Source organism: Panthera onca, chromosome D1, assembly GCF_046562875.1.
Source record: "Panthera onca isolate mPanOnc1 chromosome D1, mPanOnc1 haplotype 2, whole genome shotgun sequence".
Lineage (NCBI taxonomy): Eukaryota > Metazoa > Chordata > Mammalia > Carnivora > Felidae > Panthera > Panthera onca.
This window is the reverse complement of record NC_138348.1, coordinates 88,585,164-88,611,598: the sequence shown is the minus strand read 5'-3', so window position 1 is coordinate 88,611,598 and position 26,435 is coordinate 88,585,164. Positions and strand designations below refer to the sequence as shown.

Here is a 26,435-nt window from a genome sequence, read left to right as displayed (position 1 = left end):
AAAATGGCTAGTGATAATTTAATCCAGAAAATCTATTTCTAAAGCTAATGAAACTATGACCCATGGCTATAGATTTCCCCACCCATGAGCTACACAGCATTATCCCCATTTCTTACAGTAGCCACGGAAAGAATTCCAAGCGTTGGGTAGGTAGGTGTGTTGTACAGAGGAGCCCTGCTGCTGCTGCTGGAGAGCCTGGCCGGGTGTGGAGGAACTGCCTTGTATATGGGAGGGACTGAGCCCTTGCTGGGACTGCTGGGAGGCAGGGCTCAAGGGCTGCCCAGATACCTAGAGAGAAAGACAAAGCAGGAGTAGAAAACAATGAACTTCCAGTATAGTTAAGACTCACAAATAACGGAAGAAAATAAATCTGGCTAACATGAATTATAACACTGAAAGTATCACTGCTAAAATAATAGTATTTTCAATAAGATCAGGATTAATGAAAAGCAATCATAACGATGCAGTCCTAATTAGCTTGCAAGGAATTATCTACAAGAATATCCCCAAAATTAATTTCACCAAGCTTACCAGAACGATAAGTGAATGAAAGTATAATTATCTCCATTACATAAGATGTAAAAAATTGAGAAGCTAAAGGACTTGCCTGTATCACAAAGCGAATCTGTAGTAGAACTCAGAAATTATCATTTCCAGTGAGAACACTGGGAAATCCCACCCAGTTAGTGGAGATGAACACAGGTACACAGGCAGACATCCAGTGGAGAGGCTTACTCCTGTCCACAGGATAAAGTCCAAGCTCCATCGTTTGTGTTTAAGCCAGCTCCAAACTGCCTTTCTAACTGTTTTCTCAAACATCATTTCCTGTTACTAACCTAGTTTTCCTTAAATGCACCAGTTGCCCACTCTGTGTCTTTACTCACAATGAGAGCACATTCAGATCTCAATGCCTTCCCCAACTACCATGTCAAAATCCTACCCCTCCTTCAAGACCTAATTCAAACACCACTTGCACATAAATACACTTGATTCCCTGCTAAACATAATCTTTCCCTCTTCTGAACCTTTATAACTTATCCATATATCCACATCGTCCTTAGACCCTGGCAAGACCCATCCTTAGACCACAGACCTGGAATATGTATCCCCTTATAGGTGACATGTTGGGAACCAGAGTCCCCCATTCCCTGTGGAAACAGCCCTGTACCCACTTCCAGGGCTGCACAAGTGTCTTCCCTGGGTCTGTCATCCTGCAAGGGTCCTATCTTTTGGATACAGGCTCTGTTAATGGTATTTGGGCACGTGGAACCAAGGGGGTGGCCACTGGATCCCCATTTGCAAGAATGTGGAAGAAGCTGAGACGTGTGGGTCAGAGTATCTATGTGGATACAAAGATGGCCCTGTGAGGTGCAGGCTGGAGGCTGCATGAGAAGAAAGGGAGAGCTGTCTTGGGGAAGGCTGTCCCCGTGCCACCATATTCTTGAAAAGGAACTCACAGGAGTCCCTCCAGCCTCTTTGAGAAACTTAGTGGTGTGATGCTGGGGGTGGGGGGGAGGGAGGTTGGGCCCTTTGTGGACAGAGGCAGCCTATCTGGGACTGGGAGAAGTAAGTAACAGAAACCTCGCGGTGGCTGGACCTCACACTAGAGGGAGGGGAGAGGCCGTCAGATGGCAAGAGGCGCAGCCTCCCACCGCCAACGGCCCTCGGTAAACAGGAAGGCGGAGAAAGTAGGTGTTTATCCTATGGATTTCTGCAGCAATTCAAAGGGCACAGAGCCAGCAAAGGAGGGAAGAAATCCTTTCTCCCACTTCTTCCCACCCCAGCCAGGCAACTGCCAGTGCCACCCACGCATTTGGCAGAAATGCAAGCAATTTAGAATTGGCTCTATCCATGTGATTTAGAATCAATTATTACTTTACACATACTTTTCAATTTTGTTATTATGAAAGTATATGTATATATCAAGTTGGAAAACAGAACATTTTTTAAGTTTTTATTTAAATTCCAGTTAGTTAACATAGCATGTAATCTTACTTTCAGATGGACAAGTGATTCAACACATCCATACCACACCTGGTACTCATCACAAGTGCCCTCCTTAGTCCCCATCCCTTATTTCACCCATCTCCTCACCCACCTTCCCTCTGTCACCATCACATTGTTCTCTATAATTAAGAGTCTGTTTCTTGGTTTGCCTCTGTCTCTTTTTTTTCCCCTTTGCTTGTTTTGTTTCTTCAGTTCTACATATGAGAGAAATCATAAGCTATCTGTCTTTCTCCGACTGACTTATTTCACTCAGCATAATACTCTGTAGCTCCATCCATGTCGTTGCAAAGAACATATTTTATTTAACGGTCTGTCAGCATGATTTAAAACTTTTAATTACCTAGGCACATGGCATGCGAAACCAGTGGATATCAGAGGCGGGACTACATGCATCCTTTCTGGTTCAGATACCTTCACTTCATATCCTGTTTCTTTTTTTCTCTTAAGTTTATCTTTGCTTATTTTGAGAGAGAAATAGACAGGAAGCAGGGAAGGAGCAGAGGCAGAAGGAGACAGAATCCCAAGTAGGCTCTGTACTGTCAGCACAGAGCCCAATGTGGGGCTTGAACTCATGAACCGTGAGATCATGACCTGAGCCAAAATCAAGAGTCAGATGCTTAACCTACTGAGCCACTCAGGTGCCCCACCTCCAGTTTTATTTTATTTTTAAATTTTATTTATTTTATTTATTTTTTTAATGTTTATTTTTGAGAGAGAGAGACAGAGACAGAGACAGAGCATGAGCAGGGGAGGAGCAGAGAGAGAGGGAGACACAGAATCTGAAGCAGGCTCCAGGCTCTGAGCTGTCAGCACAGAGGCCGACACGGGGCTCGAACTCACAAATGGCAAGATCATGACGCGAGCCGAAGTCAGACCCTTAACCAACTGAGCCACCCAGGTGCCCCCCCCACACCTCCAGTTTTAATATTGGCATTGTGGACACACTTGCTTTCAGTGATTAGCTTCCCCTGACCAAACGGAGCCCCGTGATTTTACATCCTAGAGACTTTGCTTCCTATTCTAAAGGACTGTCTGATAGTATCCAATTGCTAAGGTGTTTCTTGAATTTTGGTGAGGAAGGTGACTTTGTGGAGTCTTATTGTGTCTGAATGACAGAGTCTGTTATTGAAAAAGCAGAGCTACATCCATTCAAAAAATATTTATTAACACCTTACCCTTTGCATGAAACTTTCCTAGGCTGTGTTACCCCCCGGGTGAACAGTCGGAGAGCATACCTGGGATGACGACGAAGCAGGGGCAGTGGGCTCTGTGACTTGGATGTGCTGCACCTGGATGGCATGCTGGGCGTAGGTCTGAGGATCGTGGAGCTGGCCGACGTCCACGGTGGACTGCTGAGACTGGTGAGGGGATGTGGCCTGGAGGGAGAACCAGATGCATATTGATGGAGAGTAAGGGAGATCCTTCCAGAGAAGATACTCAGCTAGGACAATATTCCAGCAGAAGAGCAGATGGAACTCGACAGCCTAGCCTCACTCCCAGAGAGCCCATACCTGAGCCAAGCTGGTAAATGTTAGAAAAGAAGACAGTTGGGTTTTTTTTTTTAAATGTTTACTTATTTATTTTTGAGACACAGAGGTGAGTGGGGGAGGGGCAGAGAGAGAGAGAGAGAGAGAGAGAGAAGGAGTAAGAGAGAATCTCAAGCAGGCTCCACACTGTCAGCACAGAGCCTGATGCGGGGCTCGAACTCACGAACCGTGAGATCATGACTTGAGCCAAAATCAAGAGTCAGACCCTTAACTGACTGAGCTACCTAAGTGGTCCAGAAAAGAAGACAGTTTTAAAAATTATGCTTATGTGGGGTGCCTGGGTAACTCAGTCGGTTGAGAGTCCAACTCTTGATTTTAGCTCAGGTCATGATTCCAGGGTCATGGGATCAGGCCCCACATCGGGCTCTGTGCTGAGCGCAGAGCCTGCCTGTGACTCTCTCTGTCCCTCCTCTGCTCACGTACATGCACTCTCTAAATAAATAAATTAATAAATATTATGCTTATAAAACAGAAGCCACTAACACTAACTCTAGAAAAGAAGGAGATAGAAGGAATACAGCTCCTTATAAAAAGCTGGAATGAGAAGCTCTCAGGAATCAAGTCTTTTTCCATTAAGTTTCAATTAAATTTAATGACCTACCCTTGATCAGTTAAAAGAGATCAAACAAGAGAGTTTGCTTTTAGCTTTTGTCACTATTGACCCACTATAATAGTGTTTCCTAACCTTTTATGTATCCCAGACATCTCTGAAAACCTGGCTAAAGTACAGTCCCCTTTTCTAGAATAATGTACATATACATCATACTCTACAGGCAACTTCAGGGATTCAAAGGTTCCTCCAAAGGCTGAAGCTAAGAACCTTCCCAAAGGGAAAAAAAGGTCAAGAACAGTCAATGACAGTAGCAACTCCCCATTTCCCACTCTGGTATTAATTCTAAACTTTCAGAGACCAAATGATTTCAAAGCAACAAGTTTGTTCATTTGGAGTACACTTCCTCAGCATAATTAAGTAAAACAATAGTTTAGGGAGGATTCCTTCTTCTAGCTCCCTAATTAGTGAGAATGAGCTACTAATCGTCTGATAGAAGGAACACAGTTATACCTCTGTAGTAATAAGATATTGACCGACACTCAAAACTCACAATTACTCTTCACAACCTCCCACTCATGTTAGTTGTTCGATGCCCACATAGGGACTTATCAAACTGGTTCCTCACCACATAGTCAACTTTGGTGCTCAAGGGTCCGGAAGAGGCTCCGAAAGAGTTCATATGGTACTGTCCTGCAATGGCACGGGATTACAGCGTACACTCGAGCCTAAAATCTCTACACTGCTATTGAGAGGAATCTCTTATGCTGCTGAGTCCAGAGCCCTCTATAGCCGGCGGGGGGGGACGGGGAGGGGTTTACGAATGCCTTAGACTCAGAACTTAGGTGCACAAGCACATTCCGTCGGGTCCAGCCCCAGCTCTGAGAGTTGGGTGCTTGTGATGGCCCGCCTGCCATATTGGCTAGTGGCAACATGGCATGCATGAAGGTAAAGAGAAGTAAGTGTGACACGGTACCGGAGCTACTTGCACCACCTGCAGCTGTATATGCTGCGGTTGCTGAAGACCAGATGCAGACTGTGACACAGGAATATACTGAATTCTCTGGTAGTCCCCTTGCGGCGTCCGGTAATCTGTTGTTAACGTCTGGGACAGCTCTGTCATGGCTTGGGTCAGGAGGTCTGTTGTCTAGAAAAGTCACCAAAAAACACATTAGCTGGTAACACTCCTGCTTGTACAAACTAGCCCTGAGCTCAGATAGGAAAAAATCCAAAGGTGAGAAGATGCTGGAAGATTACCTATATATCTGTATCTATCTCTCTGTGTCAGGCCCAATGGAGTTACCCTCTCGCCACAGAGGAGCAGCACTGAATATTTCTTGCTACCCCTTGTACAGAGAGCTTTGGAAAGCATCGACTAGGAGACCAACCAACCATAAGCATAATGCCCTGTGCAGAAAACTGAAGGAAAATGGGCTACATTTGCAGCCAATTAAATAGCAAGATAAACACAAGCTGTGGTAATGGAAGCTGTGATAGGCACTGAAGGAGGTGAGGTGCCCTCCTCGGTCACACACTTACCACCACGGTCTCTCCAGTGGCACTGTCTGTGGTTAACACAGCTGGGGTAGCACTGATCACGGCTGTTGTCAGTGGTGTATGTAAGGTGTTAGGGAGCTGGGCATACTCTGGATGCTTCTTTCGAATGTGTTGTACCATCTTGGTCTGAAAAATTATGGCAAAACCAAGAATAATTACTAGAATTTGTTGTTTTCCACCCTTCTCAAATGTAAACCCTCCAAAGATTCCTAAGGTCTTTAATGCCTTAAAACAACAACAACAAAAAAAAAATAGAGTGATGCTGACGCCACGCCTGTTCCTCCCAAAGCAGCACAACAGTATGAAAGAGAAAAAGAAAGAGGCTGAAAAGAAATTGAAGATTCATGTGACCCCCACAATGTCAAGCAAGGTCAGAATACCTCATAGCATCCCCTAATCCACCAATACGTACAGCAATCAATCACAACCTCCCCCCAACCAAGAATGACCCCTTTTCAAGATCTATCACATAAGTTCCTATGTAGTGTTCCTGTAAGCCTGAACTCATAAACTATGATCATAGAATATTCAAATATGAGACCCTCCGCAGACCAAGGGAAGAGGAAACCAATCGAGTGCTCAGCCTATGTATGAGATGCATTAACTGGGGAAATTCCACTATTCTCTTCTCATTTTGGACTTGCGGTCCCTATTCTCAGGAAGCAGCTCCTTAGCCATCTGACCTAGGAAAACAACTCCGTTAGTGCCCCATCAATTCAGAGCAAGTGAATCACCACCTTCTCTTAAGAGATTCCTTGAATAATGACCTTGATTCAGATGCAGTCAAAGCCTTTCCCCATACCTTGCTGCTGTACTGTTTGGAGCAGTGAGGGCAGCAGACGGGAGGGGTGGCGATCGTGCCAGTGAGTTGGGTGTGGGTGCTCAGCATGGGGTCTGGTTCTCCAGGGCCAGCTGGACGGAGTTTGCGAATGCTTGGTGGGAGCTCAGCCCCTGGATGGTTCTTCAGAATATGGGCTTTTCGCTTGCTGGCACTTTTATAAACCTGCAAATTCAAATGCTCCACCATGAAAGCGGTATGCGGTTCCACTTTCTTACTTAAAGCAAACTAACGGTTCCACTGTTAGGTATGAGAAATGAGAAAAAGCATTCATGTAGCCCAAAATAAAATATATTAACAGATTTATTAAAGGATAATAAGGATATAACCTAAATAAATAAAATAAGAACATAATATAGATATGCTAAGTATCTTCTTGGAATTTATATATCTAAGATAGCAATAATAAAAATACGCTTTACCCTAAAGTTTAAGAGGTGGTTACATAATCACAGAAAAAGGATTGTTTCAAAGGCCCATTCATCCCATTTTGCCTTTCTGCAAAAGCTCCCATATGTTTACTAGTACTAGATGCCAAAGAATCCTCCAAAATGGCAAGTCTAATAGCGACTAGTACCTGAAATGATGAATCTACACTTTAGAAAGCTTCCCAGTTTTAAGCTGACACAACTACATTGTATAAGGGAACAATATTGCAATGGAACAATACGTGTATATTCTGTCTTTCTGTAACTGCACAAAAGTAAGAATGAAATAGTACAAAGAGTCTTCCGTTGCAAAACTTCTCTACATCCTACTCAATCTTCTAGAAATCCAAAACCTGTATATTTTACAAGGAGGATGATGAACATCTTCACTTTGGAGCTTAGGAATTTGAAATTAATTCATATACTAAGCTCCTGGTAAGCCTCTACCTTTATAACAAAAATCACAGAATGAAGGAAAAGTGTTAAACACAAAGTCAACTAATGCTTCAGAAAAAAAAAAAAAAAATTGGCTTAAAATGAGGCTGCGCTTCTAGCCCTTTCTCATCTGAATGGAAAACTACCGAGAGACAGGGAACCATCTGTTAAGAGTAACTGCAAGATCCGAGTATGTATTTATACATGCAGACACATGGGCTCTGCACAGGGCTCCCAGAGAGACACGTTGTCTTTTACCTTATCACAATACTGACAAAAGTAATCGCGGTTGGGTTTTATGATGGGCAGAGTTAACTCTGGCACCTCTTCTATCTTCATGTCTGGGTGCCTCTTTGATAAGTGATTTACCTAAAGAGGGGAAGAAGCAAATGAGAAAAAGAGAGCCATTACAGACAGACACTAACCAAACGCCCCTGGTCTAGACTGCTGGAAGTTGGCATTCTCTGAAGCAGTGCCCCAAAACAATAGGGCATGTGGCCAGAACCAGCACTGCCAGGCCCATCTGACACCAAGCCTTAACAGTCACCGTTGACGGGAGCTAACAGTAATTCAGCAAATTACTGAAGGGGAATTGGGTCACTGCAGATTCCATTAACACTCTGACTGGAAGACCCGCTGATGGAAAATTGAAAATTACGCTGGCACGAATTTCGTTGTTGAATTCTCCTGATGCAAACCTGTCTTTCATTGTTTAGTGCCCTAGCCTTACTGAGGACACTGAATGAGATGCAAACTCAGGTTCTAAGTTGTAAATAATGCCCTATGCCTCTAGCTGCCAGCAGAAATATATTCTGCCAAAACCGTAATGAGGTCCAAATGAATTGAGGGCAGTGAACTGGCTACCCTAAGGTGTCTGCTAACCTGGGTTCACATACCCAGCTTTGAGGGGCAGTTTCCTTTTAGTGTCGTATCACATCTGGAAAAGGGAGCAGTTGGAGACAAGGAAAGACCTCACCAGAAAATATGTTCAGGAACACAAAAGAGAAGAGGGAAATAAAGTATAAGAGCAGAGATTGAGAAGGGTGAAGGCAAAGAAAACTAGTAATGAAAAGTGACAAAAAAAGACCTCTCCCAAGAGGTCACCAGAAATGAGCTGCGGCAAAGGAGGGCAGGGGGGCCTGGAAAGGAGAGAACCCTATTGGGCATTACGCACTTCCGGCTTCTCCCCAAACCACGGACAGAACCTACTGACCAATCTCGTACAGGATACTGCACAGAAGCCAGCCCCATAAACAGAAATAGGTGGGTCTGGAAGCCGTTTGGCACTGACCAGCATGCCCCGTCTCCGGAAGCCCATCATACACAGGCGGCACTTGAACGTGAAGCTGTCGTAGTCCGTGGACGTGATACGAGGCTTGAACGTCTTGGAGCGGCTGATGCGGTCGGCTTTCTTGGCCTCTCTCTCAGGATTATGCATCCTCTGCATATGTTCCCGTAGTTTGTCTTTTCGCTATTTAGAGGGAAGTTTTGAAAAGGCAGGGGAGTGGGGAGCAGGGGTAGAAAAGCTTTCAATGAAAGGATTAAAAAAAGCAATACAAGTTCCTAGTAAGCACAACCTGCCATGATGCACCTGAGTTGCTAGGGTGCTGGAGGGTACAAGGACATGAAAAATGACCGGGGATTACTCTGTCCACTAGCAAGTAAGTGTGTCCCACTGAGCCTTGGTCTCTGAGAAGAAGGACTTCACGTGTATGTGGAAGAGATCAAAGGATAATGGAGTAGGTTTGGTATTACAAACCACAAGGTAAATTGATAATGGATGATAAGTAATACTAGATCTACAAAGCCACATGAATGCTCAATTCCCACACATTTTAGCAAATGTTATGATATTCTTCTAAATCCCACATAAATTTAAGAATTTCTCATTTTGTGGATTTAGAGGTTCAAGTAAACAATTCCATGGCCCACTGTGGATGGAGCATTACGGTCTAGGTCACAGATCTTAGTTTGATGACCTCATCTAGTGATACAGGTTGATATGAGTCCGTAGAGAGAAAATCAGGCAGAGCCCATCCCAAGTAAAAACGAATTCAAACAAATGCCAGCTCCCTTATCCAGCATGGCTCTCTTCTCTTACACATATGATTAAACTGTTACTGGTCTTACAAAGGTTTTTTTTTTTTTTTAATGTTTATTTATTTTTGAGAGACAGACAGAGACAGAGTGCAAGCAGGGACAGGGCAGAGAGAGAGGGAGACGCAGAATCTGTGTCTCCCTCCAGGCTCCGAGCTGTCAGCACAGAGCCCGACATGGAGCTCGAACCCACGAACCACAAGATCATGACCTGAGTCAAGGCTGGACATCCAACCGACTGAGCCACCCAGGCGCCCTGGTCTTATAAAGATTTTGATCCTGCTCACCAGAACAGTCCTCCCCACGTTTCCGTATAGGGACTTTTATTTAACCACTGCATTTTTCAGTGCATTTAACAAGTATTTCTTGAGTGCCCACCACGTATCAGGAACCACGCTGAATTCAGATTTCCAAAGCTCGGCACCCCTCACCTACCTCTCCCTTCTGCACGACACCCAGCTGCTCTTTCCTCCTACTGCCACCCACCTAATTCCTGGAAAGCCCAGGAGAGAATTTGAGAGTCTCCTTATTTGCAGTAAAGTCTTGATTACAAACCCCGCCCTAAATAACAGTATTTATCTTTAGTCTCTTTAGATACAGTGATCAAAGTCACCGCCTCAGACTTCTGTTACGTTTCTATATTCACCAATTTCCCCCACCTATTCCCTTTAAACAAGCCAATTTATTTTTACTGAATCACTGCCTAAGTCCAAAAGCCTACTAATAGTACTTCTCTGTGCTCTGCATGCAGAGACAGACATGTTTGCCGAAGGACAAATCTCAGCAAGGCTTTTCCATCCTAACAGCCCTAACACCAATCCATTACACCCCTACTCTCTCCTCCTGCCTAAATCTTGCTGCCGGATCACCAACTTTCCCAAACACCTAGCCTCCCAAGCTACAAATCCCAAGCCCTCGTTGTCTAACCATCAGCCTTTCATCCAGACACAAAGTCCTACCAATTCTCCCTCAGACGTTTGTTTTGAATAGGGGCCCTCTTCTCCGTGCCCACTGCCTGTGCCTTAGTTCAGCCCAGCTTTAAAATGCCTCTGGGGTGTCTTTATCCCTCTCTCCCTCCCTCCTCCTCCTGTCCCTTTCTCTAGCAGGCTAACTCTTCCCCACCCTTTCATGAATTCAAGAGTCACCTTATTTATGAAGTCTCTCCTACACCTGGAGTCAGAGTTCATCCTCATGGCATTTTATTCTTTTCTTTATTACAGTAGCAGTAATAATTTTTTTAAGTGCTATTTATTTAAGTAATCTCTCTATCTGACACGGGGCTCGAATCAAGACTCTGAGATCAAGAGTCACACGCTCCTCAGACTAAGCCATCCAGGTGTCCCTCTAATCTTCTCTTTAAACTGAGAGTTCCTGAGGCGTCTGGGTGGCTCAGTCAGTTACGTGTCCAATTTTCAGCTCAGGACATGATCTCATGGTTTGTGGGTTCAAGCCCCTGCATCAAGCCCTCTGCTGTCAGCGCAGAGCCCGCTTTGGATCCTCTGTACCCCTCTCTCTGCCCCTCCCCCACCTGCACCTTCTCAAAAACAAATAACCATTAAAAAAAATTTTATAAGAAAAGAAAAAAACCGGGGCGCCTGGGTGGCTCAGTTGGTTAAGCGACTGACTTCAGCTCAGGTCATGATCTCACAGTTTGTGAGTTCAAGCCCCACATTGGGCTCTGTGCTGACAGCTCAGAGAATGGAGCCTGCTTCAGATTCTCTGTCTCCCCCTCTCTCTGCCCCTCCCCTGCTCATGTTCTGTATCTCTCTCTCTCAATAATAAATAAACATTAAAAAAAATTTAAAAAAAAGAAAGAAAGAAAGAAAGAAAGAAAGAAAGAAAAACCCTGAGAGCTCCTAAAAGCCAGAAGGTCCTGCCTTGTCTTTACACGTGTTGCCCTCATGGAGCGTGTAGTAGGACAATTACAACTCAGTATAAGTGCTATGACAAGGTTATAAGTAAAGGGTCCTAGGGGAACACACAGGAGAAGCAGAAGCACTTCAGCCAGTGGAGGGGAGGGCAGCAAGAAACACCTCTACGAAGTGCCATCAGCTGGGTGGAATGATGAGAGAGTCGGAAAGTATATTTCAAGCAGGGGTGGGGTGTAAAGGAGAGCAGATGCAAAGCCTCCAGGAGAGGCAGCATGCCACACTTAAGCAAAGCACACAGTTCAGTAGAACAGAGTACAAAGTGGAAGGGGGAAATGCAGAGGTAACTGGGAGCCAGATTCTGTTTTTAACCAGAGGGTAGGGGTGCTTGGGTGGCTCAGTCAGTTAAGTGGACAACTTTTTGATTTCGGCTCAGGTCATGATCTCACAGTTCATGGAATCGATCCCTGCATCAGGCTCTGCTTGGGATTCTCTCTCCTCCTCTCTGTCTGCCCCCCACCCTGCTGCTTGCACACGAGCACACACACACACACACACACACACACACACACACACTCTCTCTCTCTCTCTCCCTCTCTCTCTCCCTCAAAATAAATAAACATGTAAAAAAAAAACCACTAGAGTTTATTATTTTTTTATTGTAATTCATTGGTGGGGGGAGGGGCAGAGAGAGTGGGAGACAGAGGATCTGAAGCAGGCTCCGTGCTGACAGCAGAGAACCCAATGCAGGGCTGGAACTCACAAACTGTGAGACCATCACCTGAGCTGAAGCCGGACATTCAATCAACTAAGCCACCCAGGCGCCCGAAAAAAACACTAGAGTTTAAATGACACACAAGGTTACATTAGTTTCAAGTGTACAATTTAGTGATTTGACAACTCTGTATATTCTGTTATGGGAGCCAAATCTTGTGGTGACTTTTTTAAATTAAGTAAACTTTATACCCAACATGGGGCTTGAACACATAACCCTGAGATCAAGAGTTGCGTACCCCACTGACTGAACCATCCAGGTGCCTTGTGGTGACTTTTAAGTGATAAGCACTTAGGAATCTATCTAGGTGGCTATTAAAATTAAAGGGTTTTGGGGCACCCAGGTGGCTCAGTTGGTTAAGTGTCAAACTCTTGATTTTGGCTCAGGTCATGATCTCATGGTTTGTGGAATCAAGCCCCGTGTCAGGCTCTGTGCTGACAGCATGGAGCCTGCTTGGGATTCTCTCTTTCTCTCTCTCTCTCTCTCTCTCTCTCTCTCACTCTCTCTCTGCTCCTTGCCCACTCGGGCATACTCTCAATTTCTCTCTCCCAAAATAAATAAATAAACTTTAAGAACATTAATTAAAATTAAAGGGTTTTTCTGAAGGGACATGGCATCAGATTTGTTCTCTAGAAAAATAACTCACTATAGTCTGAAAAATGGGTTGTAGGTACATTGTGCTTTTATAATGTGTCAATCTGACTAAAGGGAACTAACTACATTTACACGGATCCCCTTCCCAGTGTGGTTCCCAGTTAGTCTTAGCTAAGAAAGAGGCTCGCGCCAGACTGCAAGGTGGAAATGAAGCAGCGGCCATGAGGCTGTGGGTCAGATGCAGGACAGCCTCACTCACCCTTGTTGTCTCCCACTAGGCCACCAGCCCTCTTCCTGGGAGCAGGTGCCGCTGGCCAGTCCGCGTTCACTAACACAGGCAGCACCAGCCTCCCATGGACAGCACCAGCTCTCTTTCCTGAGCCTGGTGCAGGTGCCTGGGTTCCCAGACTCCCAGGTAAATTCCCATTATCTACACAGACCAGGGCTTCAGAAGGGTGCCTTAGTGACTCTTCTCTGATCCTCCAACTTTTCCTGCCAGACTCTTACTTCTCTTCTTCTATAATGAAGTTCTTATTCCCATAAGAAAATCCTTTACTGCACAACTCTAGTGGGTTTGCTTCTCTGATTGAACCCTGTGTAATACACTGGGTGAAGGTAAAGGAGAACATGAAAGTAGCAAGGTGTTTTACCTGCATGGTGTGAAAATAACATCTGGCACAAAAGAGATTATGAAAAAATATGGAATGGATAGGATGGATGGATGGCCAACCGGTTAACATCATAAGACAGGGATCCTTCCTTTTACATATACTGTTGGTGTTGTTTTTTGATTCAGAAACAACAACAAAAAATACTAGGCCCATTTACACCTTTCACATTAGTTCTAAACCATGCTACTGTATACTGAAAGCTATCAGGATTATATTCCACAATACATCAACTTAAACTCTGAAAATTACTCCCTATTTCTCTTTAATGTCTACACATTCTATGTAATACAACTTTTTCAAATTAGTTTTTCCTTCCTGCATCCACTTCTGATTCTTTTCATTTCTATGACAGCATGACATACAACCATATTACTGGAGTTTCTCTATTGAATGCAAACCATCTGATTTCCCAACGAAGAACACTTTATTATTTCCACATTTACTTGTTTAATTCTTATCTGATTCTCCTGTAGGTTTTTCCTTTGCTTCTTCTAAATTCCAGGCAGGTAACTGACACTTATTATGTCTCATTTTATTTTTAAAAAAATTTTTAATGTTTATTTATTTGAGAGCAAGTGAGCAAATGGGGGAGGGGCAGAGGGAAAGGGAGAGGAGAAAGAGAATCCCAAGCAAGCTTGCTTAGTGCAAAGCCCAATGCAGGGCTCGATCCCACAACCCTGGGATCATGACCTGAGTCAAAATCAAGAGTCGGACACTCAACCAACTAAGCTACCCAGGCACCCCGATTATGTCTTATTTTAATCCTTGGAGTCATTACCATTCCCCTAAAGTTGTCTAAGCCATTCAGTGTTCTACAGATTTCCCACCTCCCTTAGATGAGAGTCCTACGACTTTCAGGGCTCAATTACCAGGCTCTAATACTTCATAAGTGCTCAATAAAAATCTCTTGATTTGGTAAGTAAATGTATTGTTCTCTTAGGAATTCCTCAATAGCAACTTAGTTCTGTTCATTATGCATTTAGATCTTTTAAGGAGATGTGGTATTACTCTATTCAGCAATTTGAATTAATTATTTGGAGAAATTAAGGTGAGTTTTTTTCCTTAATTTTATAATAATAACTAAGTCAAACATGAGACATAAAATGCATTTCAAGTTCAGTTCTTTGTAAGTAGGTGATTAACTGATGAAATGAACAGGCCTTAGCTTGACATAATTTCAGCAGCATGAGAACTACCTTAGGCTGTTCCCTGCTTACATACCTTGAATTGCTTTCCACATGTGGAACACAGGAAATCTTTGCGGTCCGAATGTCGGAGCATGTGGAGACGCAGTTTGTCAGGACGACAGAAGGCCTTGTCGCACTCTGTACACTGGTAGATCTTTTCCGAGTGGAAGCTTCGCACGTGCTTTTTCACCTGGCAGAAAACACGAAAGAGTCAGAGGACTCAAGCACCAAATGAAATGGCAAAAGGTGGCTTATCAACACTAGAGGGAGCCAAATGCATTACCATGGATTTTCATCAACCTGGCGGTGTAATCCAATCAGATGTGATTGATAATTGGTCTCAATCACACATAGTATCCCTGTCACAAAGAAACAGAACAAGTAGCCAGAAAGCCTTACAAATCTTAACCTGAATTTGAAGAAGAGGAAGAAAGAGTACTTGCTTAGTCAAAGCCCCGATCACATAAGACCCATTTTTCCTTCTCTCTCTTTAAGATTAAAAGCAGAGTTCCTTTGGATTTAAATGAATCTTGCTAAAAATTATCTGCAGAAAGATAAAGAAATAATTCTTTCTCATTTTTTCCTGCCTCCAACATGTACAGAAGCAATTTAGCCCCTTTTAGTAATTGGTCCTTTTACATCTTTCTATTAAATCACGTTCTGAAGAATAAAGACATGAATTGGATGACATAAAATATATTATGCATTTATGAGAAAAATACAATCACCAGCATCATTTCTCCTTAACTGAGACTTATTCCCTATACTTTTCGATAACTTAAATAAAGGAATATGACCTCTGAACTCTCTTAGCCATAAATATCCAATGAATGAGAGTTGTGAATGAGAGCTAAGTAGTCATATCAAGGTATTTCTGTAAGACATTTTGCTTCGTTGTTTTTGAGTCTCTTTTGCCATTAGATTCTGCCTTAAGCCACTTGCTAATTGCTTGTGTGAAGTGATAAAATTACCAAGAGTCCCAACACTAATAAAACTATGATCTTTTATTTGGGTAATTTTTTTTAAAAGAGAATATTTTTCATTAGATATTTATATTTAATTACTCATTGACTAGCATAGAACTAGCATATCATCACTTGAAGTCCAAATGAAATCATGAATATTCTGGAATTTATCCTCACCTATTTTGCTCCAGACTATAGTCCAAGGAAGGAGGTCAGTGCTTGACACAAAAGTATATTATATACCAACTTTCTCTTTGTTTCCTTCCAAAATGCATGACCTTAGTAAAGCAAGACAGGATACCACAGTAGTAGAGAGAAAATGTTTCCAGGCCAGGAAATGGGAGTATGTCTTCCACAGGCTCTCTATATTTTATGAGTAGAGGGTACTGGCAAAGATTAAGAAAGACTTTGTAAAAATTATAATCAGATCTGGGTATTTGTTACTTGTAATAAAACTTAAATGTTTAAATGCCAATGTCTGATTTGGACAATTGAGGGTCATAATAATCTTTTGTTTATCAAAAGCAGCTTGATTGAAGAAATACCGTTCTCAACCGTAAAGTTCAAAGAAGGGATGAAAATGCAGGCGGCAGGCAGTCTCAATTTCCCAAACATCGAAGTGTCTCTTACCAAAGAAGAAAGTGTACAGGAATCTCAGGAGTAGACACTCACCTGGATAAAATCTGGGAATCGTTTCTTACAGGTTGGGCAGGTGAAGCAGCCATCATTGATATGAATGGCCACATGATCCTTCAACAAATCAAGGCGGTCAAAGGATTCTGGGCAAAAAATGCAAGAATAAGTCTTCTGATCTGAATGGAGCTTCATGTGGCTCTCCAAGGACGCACTGCTGATGAAGCCCTTGTTACAGAGATCACAGGTCAGCGGGCAGTTCCCCTCCCGCCCGTGGAAGCGCAAATGTTGGTCCAGTTTGTCCTTTTCACGGAAGGCCTTCCCACATTGCAAACACTTAAAAGGCCGGAAGGACTTCCGGATAAACAGATGCTGAAGAGCTGCATTCTGAAAGACACACACAAATACGATTATTTAGTGAGGAAATCAAGTGCAGAAGCAGCTCACACCTTTATAGACAAGTAGGATGATCTCTGCAGTCAGACTTTCCATAGAAATTCAACTCTGGGACACACAGTTGAAAGAAGTCTTTCAGGGGCGCCTGGGTGGCTCAGTCAGTTAAGCGTCAGACTCTTGATTTCAGCTCAGGTCATGATCTCAGGGTTCATGGGATCGAGATCTCAGGTTCAGGGTTCATCAGGCTCTATGCTAACAGCATGGAGTCTGCTGAGGATTCTCTCTCTCCCTCTTTGTCTGCTTCTCTGTCTCTCTTTCTCTCTCTCTTTCTCTCAAAAATTAAAAAAAAAATTTTTTTTTAAAGAAAGAAGATTTTTCTGGTGAAGACATTAAAAACAAAGCAAGCCCCAAATGCTGAAAAGACAAATTTCTTTTATGTCTCACAATATTTATGGATGTTGGGGGGAGGGGGTGAAAGAATTTAAGTAAGACCCAAAAAATAATTCCCAATCAAGGATTTGTATAAAAAAATAAATCCCCGAATGGAGTAGAATAATAGAAGATTTATTAGAAATGATGTGGGATAAGTCACACACGCATTAATGAGGTTGGAGCAAGTCAGCCAAATGTTACTTGCTGAAGCTCTTGAGAAAAATAATTAGAAGCTTGATTAAAATGTTTAGGAGGAAATAAAAGATATAAAAAGGACTGAAGGGCAGTACTTGCCAGGGGCAGGGAAGGAGGCAATGGATACAGGGTTTCTTTGAGGGTGAGGGAAATATTCTGGAATTATGATGGTGATGGTTGTACAACTTTGGGAATATTCTACAAGCCACTATAAAAGGGTGAATTTTATGGTATGTGAATTATATTTCAATTTAAGAAAAGAAACTTGAGAGAGAAATGAAAGATACAGATTTATATGAACATGTTTATTCATGACACAAGATACATGAACACCCATCATAAATGGAATATGTGTATTTGACCACTTCCTACTTAGAAATTGCAGAAGACAAGTTCTCAGTGTAGCTAGTTAGTTCCACTGGTTAGAAGGCCATGCTAAGAAAGTTAAGCTTATCACTTTGTTCTCTGTCTAGACCAGCCAATTTTTTTTTTTTCAGTCACAGATCGCACTTCTAATGTTGATTAGCTATCTTGTAAATTCATGCAATTGTTACAGGGAATCCTAGTGGCAGACTATGGATGGATATTCAATGCAAATTCATCACTACGGCTGGAAAAACAGCTCATGCTCTACTGAGAGCAGATCAACAGAATCATCTTTCACACAGAGAATTCTGAATCAGTATTTTAGTTATACTATAATGAAGACTCATTCATTAGTTCCTCAAAAGGCCAGAGAGAATGCTCTAGAGAGCTAGGAGAAGGAAAAATAATCCTTCAAAAAAATATATCTGTGAGTGGGTATGCTTATGAAACTATGAGGGAATAGTAATTGAAGGGTTAAAGGAGACCTTAACGCATTATTTGTGCGATGAAAAAAGTACAAGGAACCATGCTTAACCCCTTACTTTCAAATTACTTACAAGAAGCAATGTCTAAACTGAATTTAAAGTGAAATAATCATTCGGGGAAAAGCAAAATAATTATGTTTTAGTTAGTGGAAATTCTGAACACAGTTACTATGTGACAGAAAACTTCCTCTTCAGGGGTCTCTCACAGGGCTGGGAGAGACATTTTACCTACTCATTTATCTCAAGTAGGTATTTAGAAATTCTGTTGTCTTCCCAAGTTGACTGAGGTTGCTTCCAGACTGCATCATATTTTATTCTCCTTTGTATCCAAATCCCTTGACATATAGCTTAGCTCATAGGAAGTGTTCAATAAAAGTTTCAGAATTAATGAAATGTATTCCATATGAAAATCAAGATGAATTTTTTCAAGGTCTCTTTTATAGTATCTGCAGAGATCTTAAACAGTAGCCCTTTTTCACGTCAGCCACAGAGCTTTCTTGCACTGTTATACGGTTCAGCAGTTACCTAATCTTTTTACTCTGCCTGAACAAATACTTATTTTACATAAAAGCTTACACTATTCTGGCTACTTCTAAAACTTAATGGAAATATTGCAAATAAACAAATACTGTCCTGAGGTTCAGACATTCAAGATTTAGAGTGCTTTTGGCAGGTAAGAATCAGTTTTCCTTTATCCAAGTTTGATAAGGTTTCCAAGGGCAGACACAATGTACCACTGATCTTGGTCCCACTAGGGATTCCATTCCTTTTTGGGCACCAAATTCAGAACTCGATTTTGTTTTGGACTATTATGCTAATAAGTCTTCTGCCATTCCTGATTAGCAGGAGTGTCCTCAGACACTTGATCACTGACCAGCCACCGGGCTCCTCATTCTTAGTTCTGTCCACAAACCTTGTTCTTGTCATCTTTCTAATCCCCATGAAGCCCTGAAGACCGTATTTCTCTGATCTAATGATCCTCATGTAATCCACACAGCACGGGGCAGTGAAAGTGCTGAAAACTGTCCCCACCCCAACCCACTTCCAGGCCACTTGTATCCTCTGTAGTTCAGAGCTGTGCTGGCACATATTTCTAGAGCAAACCACGAAAAGTGGCAGAAGCAGCACAGATGGATCCATTATGGATCTTCAGATCCCTGAGTTGCCATCAGCCAACCATGCCATACTATTTGGTATATAAGATCCTCAATGGTACCACAATGTTATGGTTGGTAAAACCTGTGATAAGGGATTCAACCCACAATGAAATGAGTTCTTAGGTGCACCTGAGTGGCTCAGGTGGTTGAGCGTCCAACTCTTGATTTCAGTTCAGGTCATGATCCCAGGGTTGTGGGATCGAGCCCCACATCCAGCTCTACACTGAGCATGGAGCCTGCTTAAGATTCTCCCTCTCTCCCTCGCTCTCCCTCTGCTTTTCCCCTGTTCACGAGTGTTCTCTCTCTCTCTCTCTCTCTCTCTCTCTCAAATTAAAAAATAAAATAAGATCATTTAAAAATTAAAGGGCACCTGAGTGTCCCAGTCGTTTAAGCATCCAACTCTTGATTTTGGCTCAGGTCCTGATCCCATGGTTCTTGAGTTTGAGCTCTGTGCTGGGTCACACTGAGAGTGCAGAACCTGCTTGGGATTCTCTCTCCCTCTCCTTCTGCCACTCCCCTGCACTCACTCACTCTCTCTCTCAAAAATAAGTAAATAAACATTTTTTTTTAATTTTTAATTAAAAAAATTTTTAATGAATTCTGAGACAACATTCTTTATAGACAAATACCTATAATGATTCTCAAGTTTGATATTAATAGCTAAAGGAAACTTAATTTAATTGATCAATTTGCATATTATTTTGATCTTGACACTAAAAAGAAATAAATCCTGTTGACTTTTTTTTAAGTTTTATTTTTATTTTTGAGACAGAGAGACAGAGTGGGAGTGGGAGTAGGGTAGAGAGAGAGGGGGACACGGAATCTGAACCAGGCTCCAGGCTCCAAGCTGTCAGCACAGAGCCCAATGTGGGGCTCAAATTCACAAACTGCGAGATCATGACCTGAGCCAAAGTCAGACGCTCAACCAACTGAGCCACCCAGGCGCCCCTGTTGACTTTTTTAAGTAGGCTCTACATGCAGCATGGAGCCCAACTTGGGGTTTGGACTGACAACCCTGAGTTCAAGACCTGAGCTGAAATCAAAAGTCAGATGCTTAACCAACTGAGCCACCCAGGGGCCCTGTTTGTTGGCTTTTTAATTAATTAATTTACTTTTAACTTTTCTCTGTCTGTTTTCTACCCAGCTTTCAAAGCCTTTGGTGGACTAGCCAACAAATCTCACTCTCCACTGTCCTTCACCTGGCACCCACTAGGGTCAAGCTACTATGTGCACTATCCCATAACCATTCCAAGCACATGCCCGTGTGTTGGCCTTTGATCCTATGGCCACCATCCACAGAAACAGCCTACCTTCTTCCTGTCTCTCTCCCAGATTGTTTAAATCTCACATCATCCATGAACTGCTGCATCCATATTCCCTGACTGCTTCCTCTTTCTTTGGCCTTCCTAGCTTCCCAGTTTTGGTAACAATTACAGGTTATACTTTTAAACTTAGCACTCAACTGTAAGCCACCTTACATGACCATTATCTCCCTAATTGGACTATAAGCTCCTAGAGGACAGGACTCGTGTGAAAATTGTATTGTGCCCCCAGCACAGTGCCGAGCCTATAGTCAGATCTCACAACTATCCCACAAGTCGTTCAAGTCGTTGTAGAGCTGGAAGGGACCTTGGAGATCGCTTGGTCCTACCCTTTATTTTGTGTAGGAGGAATCTGCCGCCCACAATTTATTCACTGACCTATCTGAAGATCAATTGTTGCTCATTAACTAATTAGCATTCACTGTAGCAACCAAATTGTAGTTTCCACCAGGATTTAGCACGTACAGGTTGCAAAGAAGAGCAGGTCAGGCAAACACTTAAATAACATTCTGTTACGTGAGACACAGGAAACAAACCTACCTGCAGCTCCAACTGAGCAGGCAGCATTAGAGGAGAGAAAAATAGTTACATTACCAATTGGATTGGAAGACTTCCCTTCAGTTGGTCATTACCAACCTGGATAGAAAAGATGAAAAAATACATAGCCCTACTTTTTAGAATGTGTGAAAGGAAAAAGAACAAAAGCTCAACTAAGACTGACCTCCAGAAGCCACATGCACATGGCTTTGGCTTTGACACAAGGAACCCTGTACCTAAACCAGTCACCCAACTCACTGAAGAATGCAAGTATGGTTATAACCACACTACGCTTGTACAACCACAACTTCACTACACGTGTGGGCTTTGAGGTTGTTTTTTTTCCTTCAAAAAAAATTAAATCTGGTAAGCATTTCTCTGAACTTAGTAAAAATTCAGAATGGCCAAAGCAGAAAAGACAGTAATTGAGCAGGAGAGTAAAACGAAGATTGAGAAATAATGTAGAATGACAGATGGGAAGGTATTAATTCACAGCTTTTTGCCTTTCTGGTCTATGTTTGTGTATGTTTACATGTCCTTTTGAAAGAATATACATGGAGCCAAGAGTATTATGTGTTTTCATCACAGGACCCTTAAAAAGGATGTTTGAATACTATTACACAGCTGAAAGTGTTTAAATGTACTTTTACATGAAGGCATGGACTGAACTATTTTTCAAGGTCCCTTCTAGCCCATAGGCAAATGAGAAGTCCAAAAGAAACATAAGCTAAAACAATCACCTACCTAGAAATTGTGAAGCCTGAGAAGTTATACAGAAAAACCCCTCTTTCTATCCACATATAAAGTACAATAAAAGTATATACCCTGCTGCCACAGACAGGGGTATAAGTAATTGTCTTCTGGATGTAAATTGGTCAGCACATGCACTTATCCTGCTCTCCACATGCATCCCCTGCAGCAACTAACTCAGACTCTGAGGCTATCTGTGAAAAAAGACTAACACACATCTGATCTGGAAGCCAAGGAGGTCCCGTGGCCACATGGTCTAAAGTCAAGACGCAGGCCACAGAAGTGAGGTATTGACCAACTCTGAACCTGGAGCTTAAACTTCAAGCTGTCCTGGGTGTGTAAAGCGTACCTGCCATATCAACTCGGCCACGGGTCCCTTTGCTTTGACGAGTAATGACATTTGCCAGTCTCCCCTTGGAAACTGTAGACAACCAAGTTCATTTACCCAGAATTAACCTGAGAGCTCTCATTAGTCACAGATCAGCCTCGCTGTAAATCACAGATACAGCTTCGCTGTAAATCATTATTATAATTAAGTGGACTTATTTCCCCATTTCCAATCTGTGAGTTTAGGGATCCAGAGCATGATCCTATTTGAACTATTCTTGTCCCGAAGCTGCCAAAAGCCAGGCTTCTGTGTCATTACTAAACTGGTGGGATCTAGGACCAGCCATTCCAGCCTGTCACAGGACACAAAGACATTGAGAAGTAGTGAATACGTTCTTCCGAAATAAGGGAATCAAGCATGTGGTAGGTTAGATGCAGGATTTCGAAGTGGACGGTGAATAGTAAGTCAGGAAACGTGGCGCCTCGAAAGCCAGCTGACTGGAGAAAGGGCAGCACCTCATCAGGGAGGAGCCGCGCTCCCCACTTACTCGGATACGCTTGGCTCTGCGCATGTCATCGGCCGTCAGAGTGCTCTGGGCAGGCAGCGCGCTCTCCTCATGCTGGGGCTGCAGATGCAGGCTGTGAGTCTCTGGCTCATGCTCCAGAGAAGGCTGGGTGTCCTGTGGCAGCTGTGGGATGGGGAGAGCAGTCTGCTCTGGTTGATCCAGCCCGTTCAGAGTCGCTGGCTCAGCCTCATCAAACTGCTCCTTGGTGGAAAAATGTAGCAAGTCCTGAAATTGCAACAACCAGGAATTATTTCCCCACCTAGGTAGAGACTCGTGCTACAGAGATCGCCAGCTAAGATTCAGAGTTCCTGCATGATTTTTTAAATGGCTAGAGTCATGATACCCAGAAAAAAAAAAAAAAAAAAAAAAAAAAATTCTCCTTCTGGGAAAACCATCCCCAGGCTGTGAAAACTAGGAGATATTCCAGATCACTTCTTGAGGAAAGGACTCTAATGGGAGAACTCTTCTGGAATATAATCATTTCAACTGTTTCAATGGATTAAACAGGGTCCCCCAGTAATATCTCTGATCAATCTCAAATCTTGAGGGCAGCAATGTTGGGTTTTTGTTGTAACATTCAAGAATACGTTCTTCTTATGTGGTGTGTGTGTGTGTGTGTGTGTGTGTGTGTGTGTGTGTGTGTGTATATATATATATATATATATATATATATATATATATATAATGGAGTATTACTCGGCAATCAAAAAGAGTGAAATCTTAGCATCTGCGACTACGTGGATGGAACTAGAGGGTGTTACGCTAAGTGAAATTAGTCAGTCAGAGAAAGACAAATGTCATATGTCTTCACTCCTATGAGGACTTTAAGATACAAAACAGATGAATATAGGGGAAGGGGACAAAACATAAGAGACTCTTAAATATGAAGAACAAACAGAGGGTTGCTGGAGGGGTTATAAGAGGGGGGATGGGCTAAATGGGTAAGGGGCATTAAGGAATCTACTCCTGAAATCATTGTTGCACTCCATGCTAACTAACTGGGATGTAAATTAAAAAATAAATAAATTATGAATAAAAAAAAAAAAGAAGACGTTCTTCTTGCCTTTCTCCGGTCACCCTTTAAGGAACAGGCGACAAAGCACCGGCATGGCAGGATGCTCAGCCTCTGGGGGGATGTTTGTACTGAAACCTGGTAATTGCTCCAGGTCCCCTAAGCAAGCATCTGACAAGGAAGGAGCTCTTCCCTCGCCCAATACCTGTGTCGTGTCATCACACTTTTCCCCATTTTCGCTGGTTATTTCCAAGCGGATAAATTTTGGAGGGCGCCCTGGCCGTCGACCTGGGCCAAATCGCCTCTTGCCTCGTCCCCTTCCTCTGCCTCTTGTTCTGGGGACAAAAGATTGGGTTATAAACAGTCATGGTTACACAGTTCTCACTAACAAATATTTCCCTCGATGGTCCTGATGAGCCCTGAATCTTGATTTTCTCTCATTTTACTACTTGTCTTGATTCTTTTTCTAACAGGAACAGTCGTTTTGATAATATACACTTTCTAAACGTCTCATCCTGGCCATCTAGATAGCTTTTACATTATTCAGGAAAAAAAGGAGCTATAAAAACTCAAAGCACTGACACCATTTCATTATTGAAAGTTCTGGAAGCACAAACATATCTCTGAAATGCCATGAGAAATGCAGACAGGACAGAACGCGCTAAGCCTTATAGCCATTCCTAGAAACGAGATTCCATTCTTTCCTTCTTGTCTCCTTGCTTCACTTCCTATTCCTTCCAAGAACTGTGGCTGGATTCAAAAGAACTTTCTTGTTTTACCATAAGCTTCTGGAAGCTCAAAACAAACTTCTAATTCAATTGTTCCATAACATGCCTAGTAAACACCAAATCAATTTCATCCCCTTTAATAGATTCCTAGCATACAAAAATTCCTTAATAAAACGAATTCAGAAAGTGTATCATTAAAATCTCTTTCAGAAGATGCATGTGTGAGGGGATTAAGAGTACACTTACTTGATGAACAGTGAGTAATATATGGAATTATTGAATCACTATGTTGTACACCTGAAACCAATATAACACTGTATGTTAACTACACTGGAATTAAAAGAAAAGGAGATGTGTGCGAGAGATATGTATAAAATTAATCAGATCATGTTTTATTCTTCCACTCATCTATTTCACAATTTAACAAAAATTATATGTTGTTCCAGAACTTTTAAAAGACTCCTTACTATTGAAAATTCTGAGCCTAGGCAAATGTAGAGAGTAAGACCAATGTGCCCATTACCTAATTTCAATCCTTAGCAATTCATGGCTAATTTTATTCCATCATAGTCCCACTATTTCACTCACACACACAAACACCCATTAGGTTTTTTCTTAGTTACTTATTACTTTTTTTGGTAAGTAGGCTCCACACCCAATATGGGGCTTGAACTCATAACCCTGAGATCAAGAGTCTCATGTTCTACTGACTGAGCCAGCCAGGCGCCCCCATTAGATTATTTGTGAAGTAAGTCCCAGATGTTATTTCATCCGTAAATATTTCAGTAAGCGTCTCCACAACATAAAGACTCATATTATGGAGCGCCTGGGTGGCTCAGTCGGTTAAGCATTCGACTCCGGCTCAGGTCATGATCTCATGGTTCAGTTCAGCCCCGCGTTGGACTCTGTGCTGAGAGCTCAGAGCCTGGAGTCTGCTTTGGATTCTCTGTCTCCCTCTCTCTCTGCCCCTCCCCCATTCATGCTCTGTCTGTCTCTCTCTCTCTCTCAAAAATAAATAAATACTTTAAAAAGATTCATATATATCCACAATACCATTATTACACCTTAAAAAAAATCTGATAGTTGTTCAATATTATTAAATCTAGTCAAAGTTGAAATTTTCCTAATTGTCTCAAATTTCTTTTTAACAGCTAGCCTACAAATATCTTTACCAACCATGTGTCACGCTTGTGCTAGGCAATAAAGACAAGTTCTATGTGACGGTTTTTACCTTCAGAAGTCTAGTAGAGGCGGCAGGCACGTAAACCAAAAATCACAATAAAACACAAAAAGTGCTATAATAGAGCCATGAACAGAGTTCTAGGGACACCTGACAGAAAATGACTCAACTCTCACTGTGTCCTCCACCCACTTCAGACATTTACTCCCATGGTCATATCCTAGACCTTGCTTTCCTCAATAAGTGCAGAGCCTCCCGCCTTACGCCAATTCTGTGCATCGTCCACTCTAAAGCTATCTCTAGCTTTCTAGCGCACATCCTCAAATACCTGGACTCAACAATCCTTCTATCTCACTACCACCTACAATCTAGTCCTTGTCACCTATTTGCAGTCTTAAGTCTTCTTGATGTTTTCCCTCCCTTCTTTCCACACATTAAGCAAAGTCGTTCGCTGTCAGCACTCCCTCGTGTATGCTCTCGATTGCCATCCCTGCTCCATCACTTTTGCTGTGTTGCACGTGCTTGGGAGAAACTACTGTGCAATCCAATTCTCCAGCTGCTCTGCACTGACATTATTGCAGCAAACGGAGCTGGAAAATGACACCCAGCATGCTAGTGGTCTTATTTTAATGTCATGACCATGAACCTCAAGGGAGCTCTTACCTTGCAGGCAGTCATGCTGTACCTCCCTAGAACACTGACTTTCTTACTTTCCTAAATGCCTTGTCACACCATCTCTTCTCTTTTCAAGTCCTGTAAAAGCTGGCAACCCTACATCTGTCCCATCACCCTAGTCCAACATACTCTCGTTCTTGACCTGAACTGTTGAA

The 26,435-nt window shown here is 42.5% G+C and overlaps 1 protein-coding gene across 1 annotated transcript in view; it reads right to left on the bottom strand.

Moving 5' to 3' along the window:
- Positions 1-26,435, bottom strand: part of PRDM10 (PR/SET domain 10) — a 100,875-nt gene that overhangs the window by 9,547 nt on the left and 64,893 nt on the right. The window contains exons 10-20 of the mRNA XM_060605238.3: positions 23,903-24,032; positions 22,668-22,910; positions 16,192-16,539; positions 14,589-14,744; positions 8,654-8,833; positions 7,621-7,731; positions 6,464-6,664; positions 5,644-5,787; positions 5,081-5,251; positions 3,243-3,383; positions 117-288 (exon numbers count right to left, since the gene is read on the bottom strand). Coding sequence (XP_060461221.1) covers positions 117-288; positions 3,243-3,383; positions 5,081-5,251; positions 5,644-5,787; positions 6,464-6,664; positions 7,621-7,731; positions 8,654-8,833; positions 14,589-14,744; positions 16,192-16,539; positions 22,668-22,910; positions 23,903-24,032 — 1,997 coding nt within the window. The remainder of the gene's footprint in view (positions 1-116; positions 289-3,242; positions 3,384-5,080; positions 5,252-5,643; positions 5,788-6,463; positions 6,665-7,620; positions 7,732-8,653; positions 8,834-14,588; positions 14,745-16,191; positions 16,540-22,667; positions 22,911-23,902; positions 24,033-26,435) is intronic.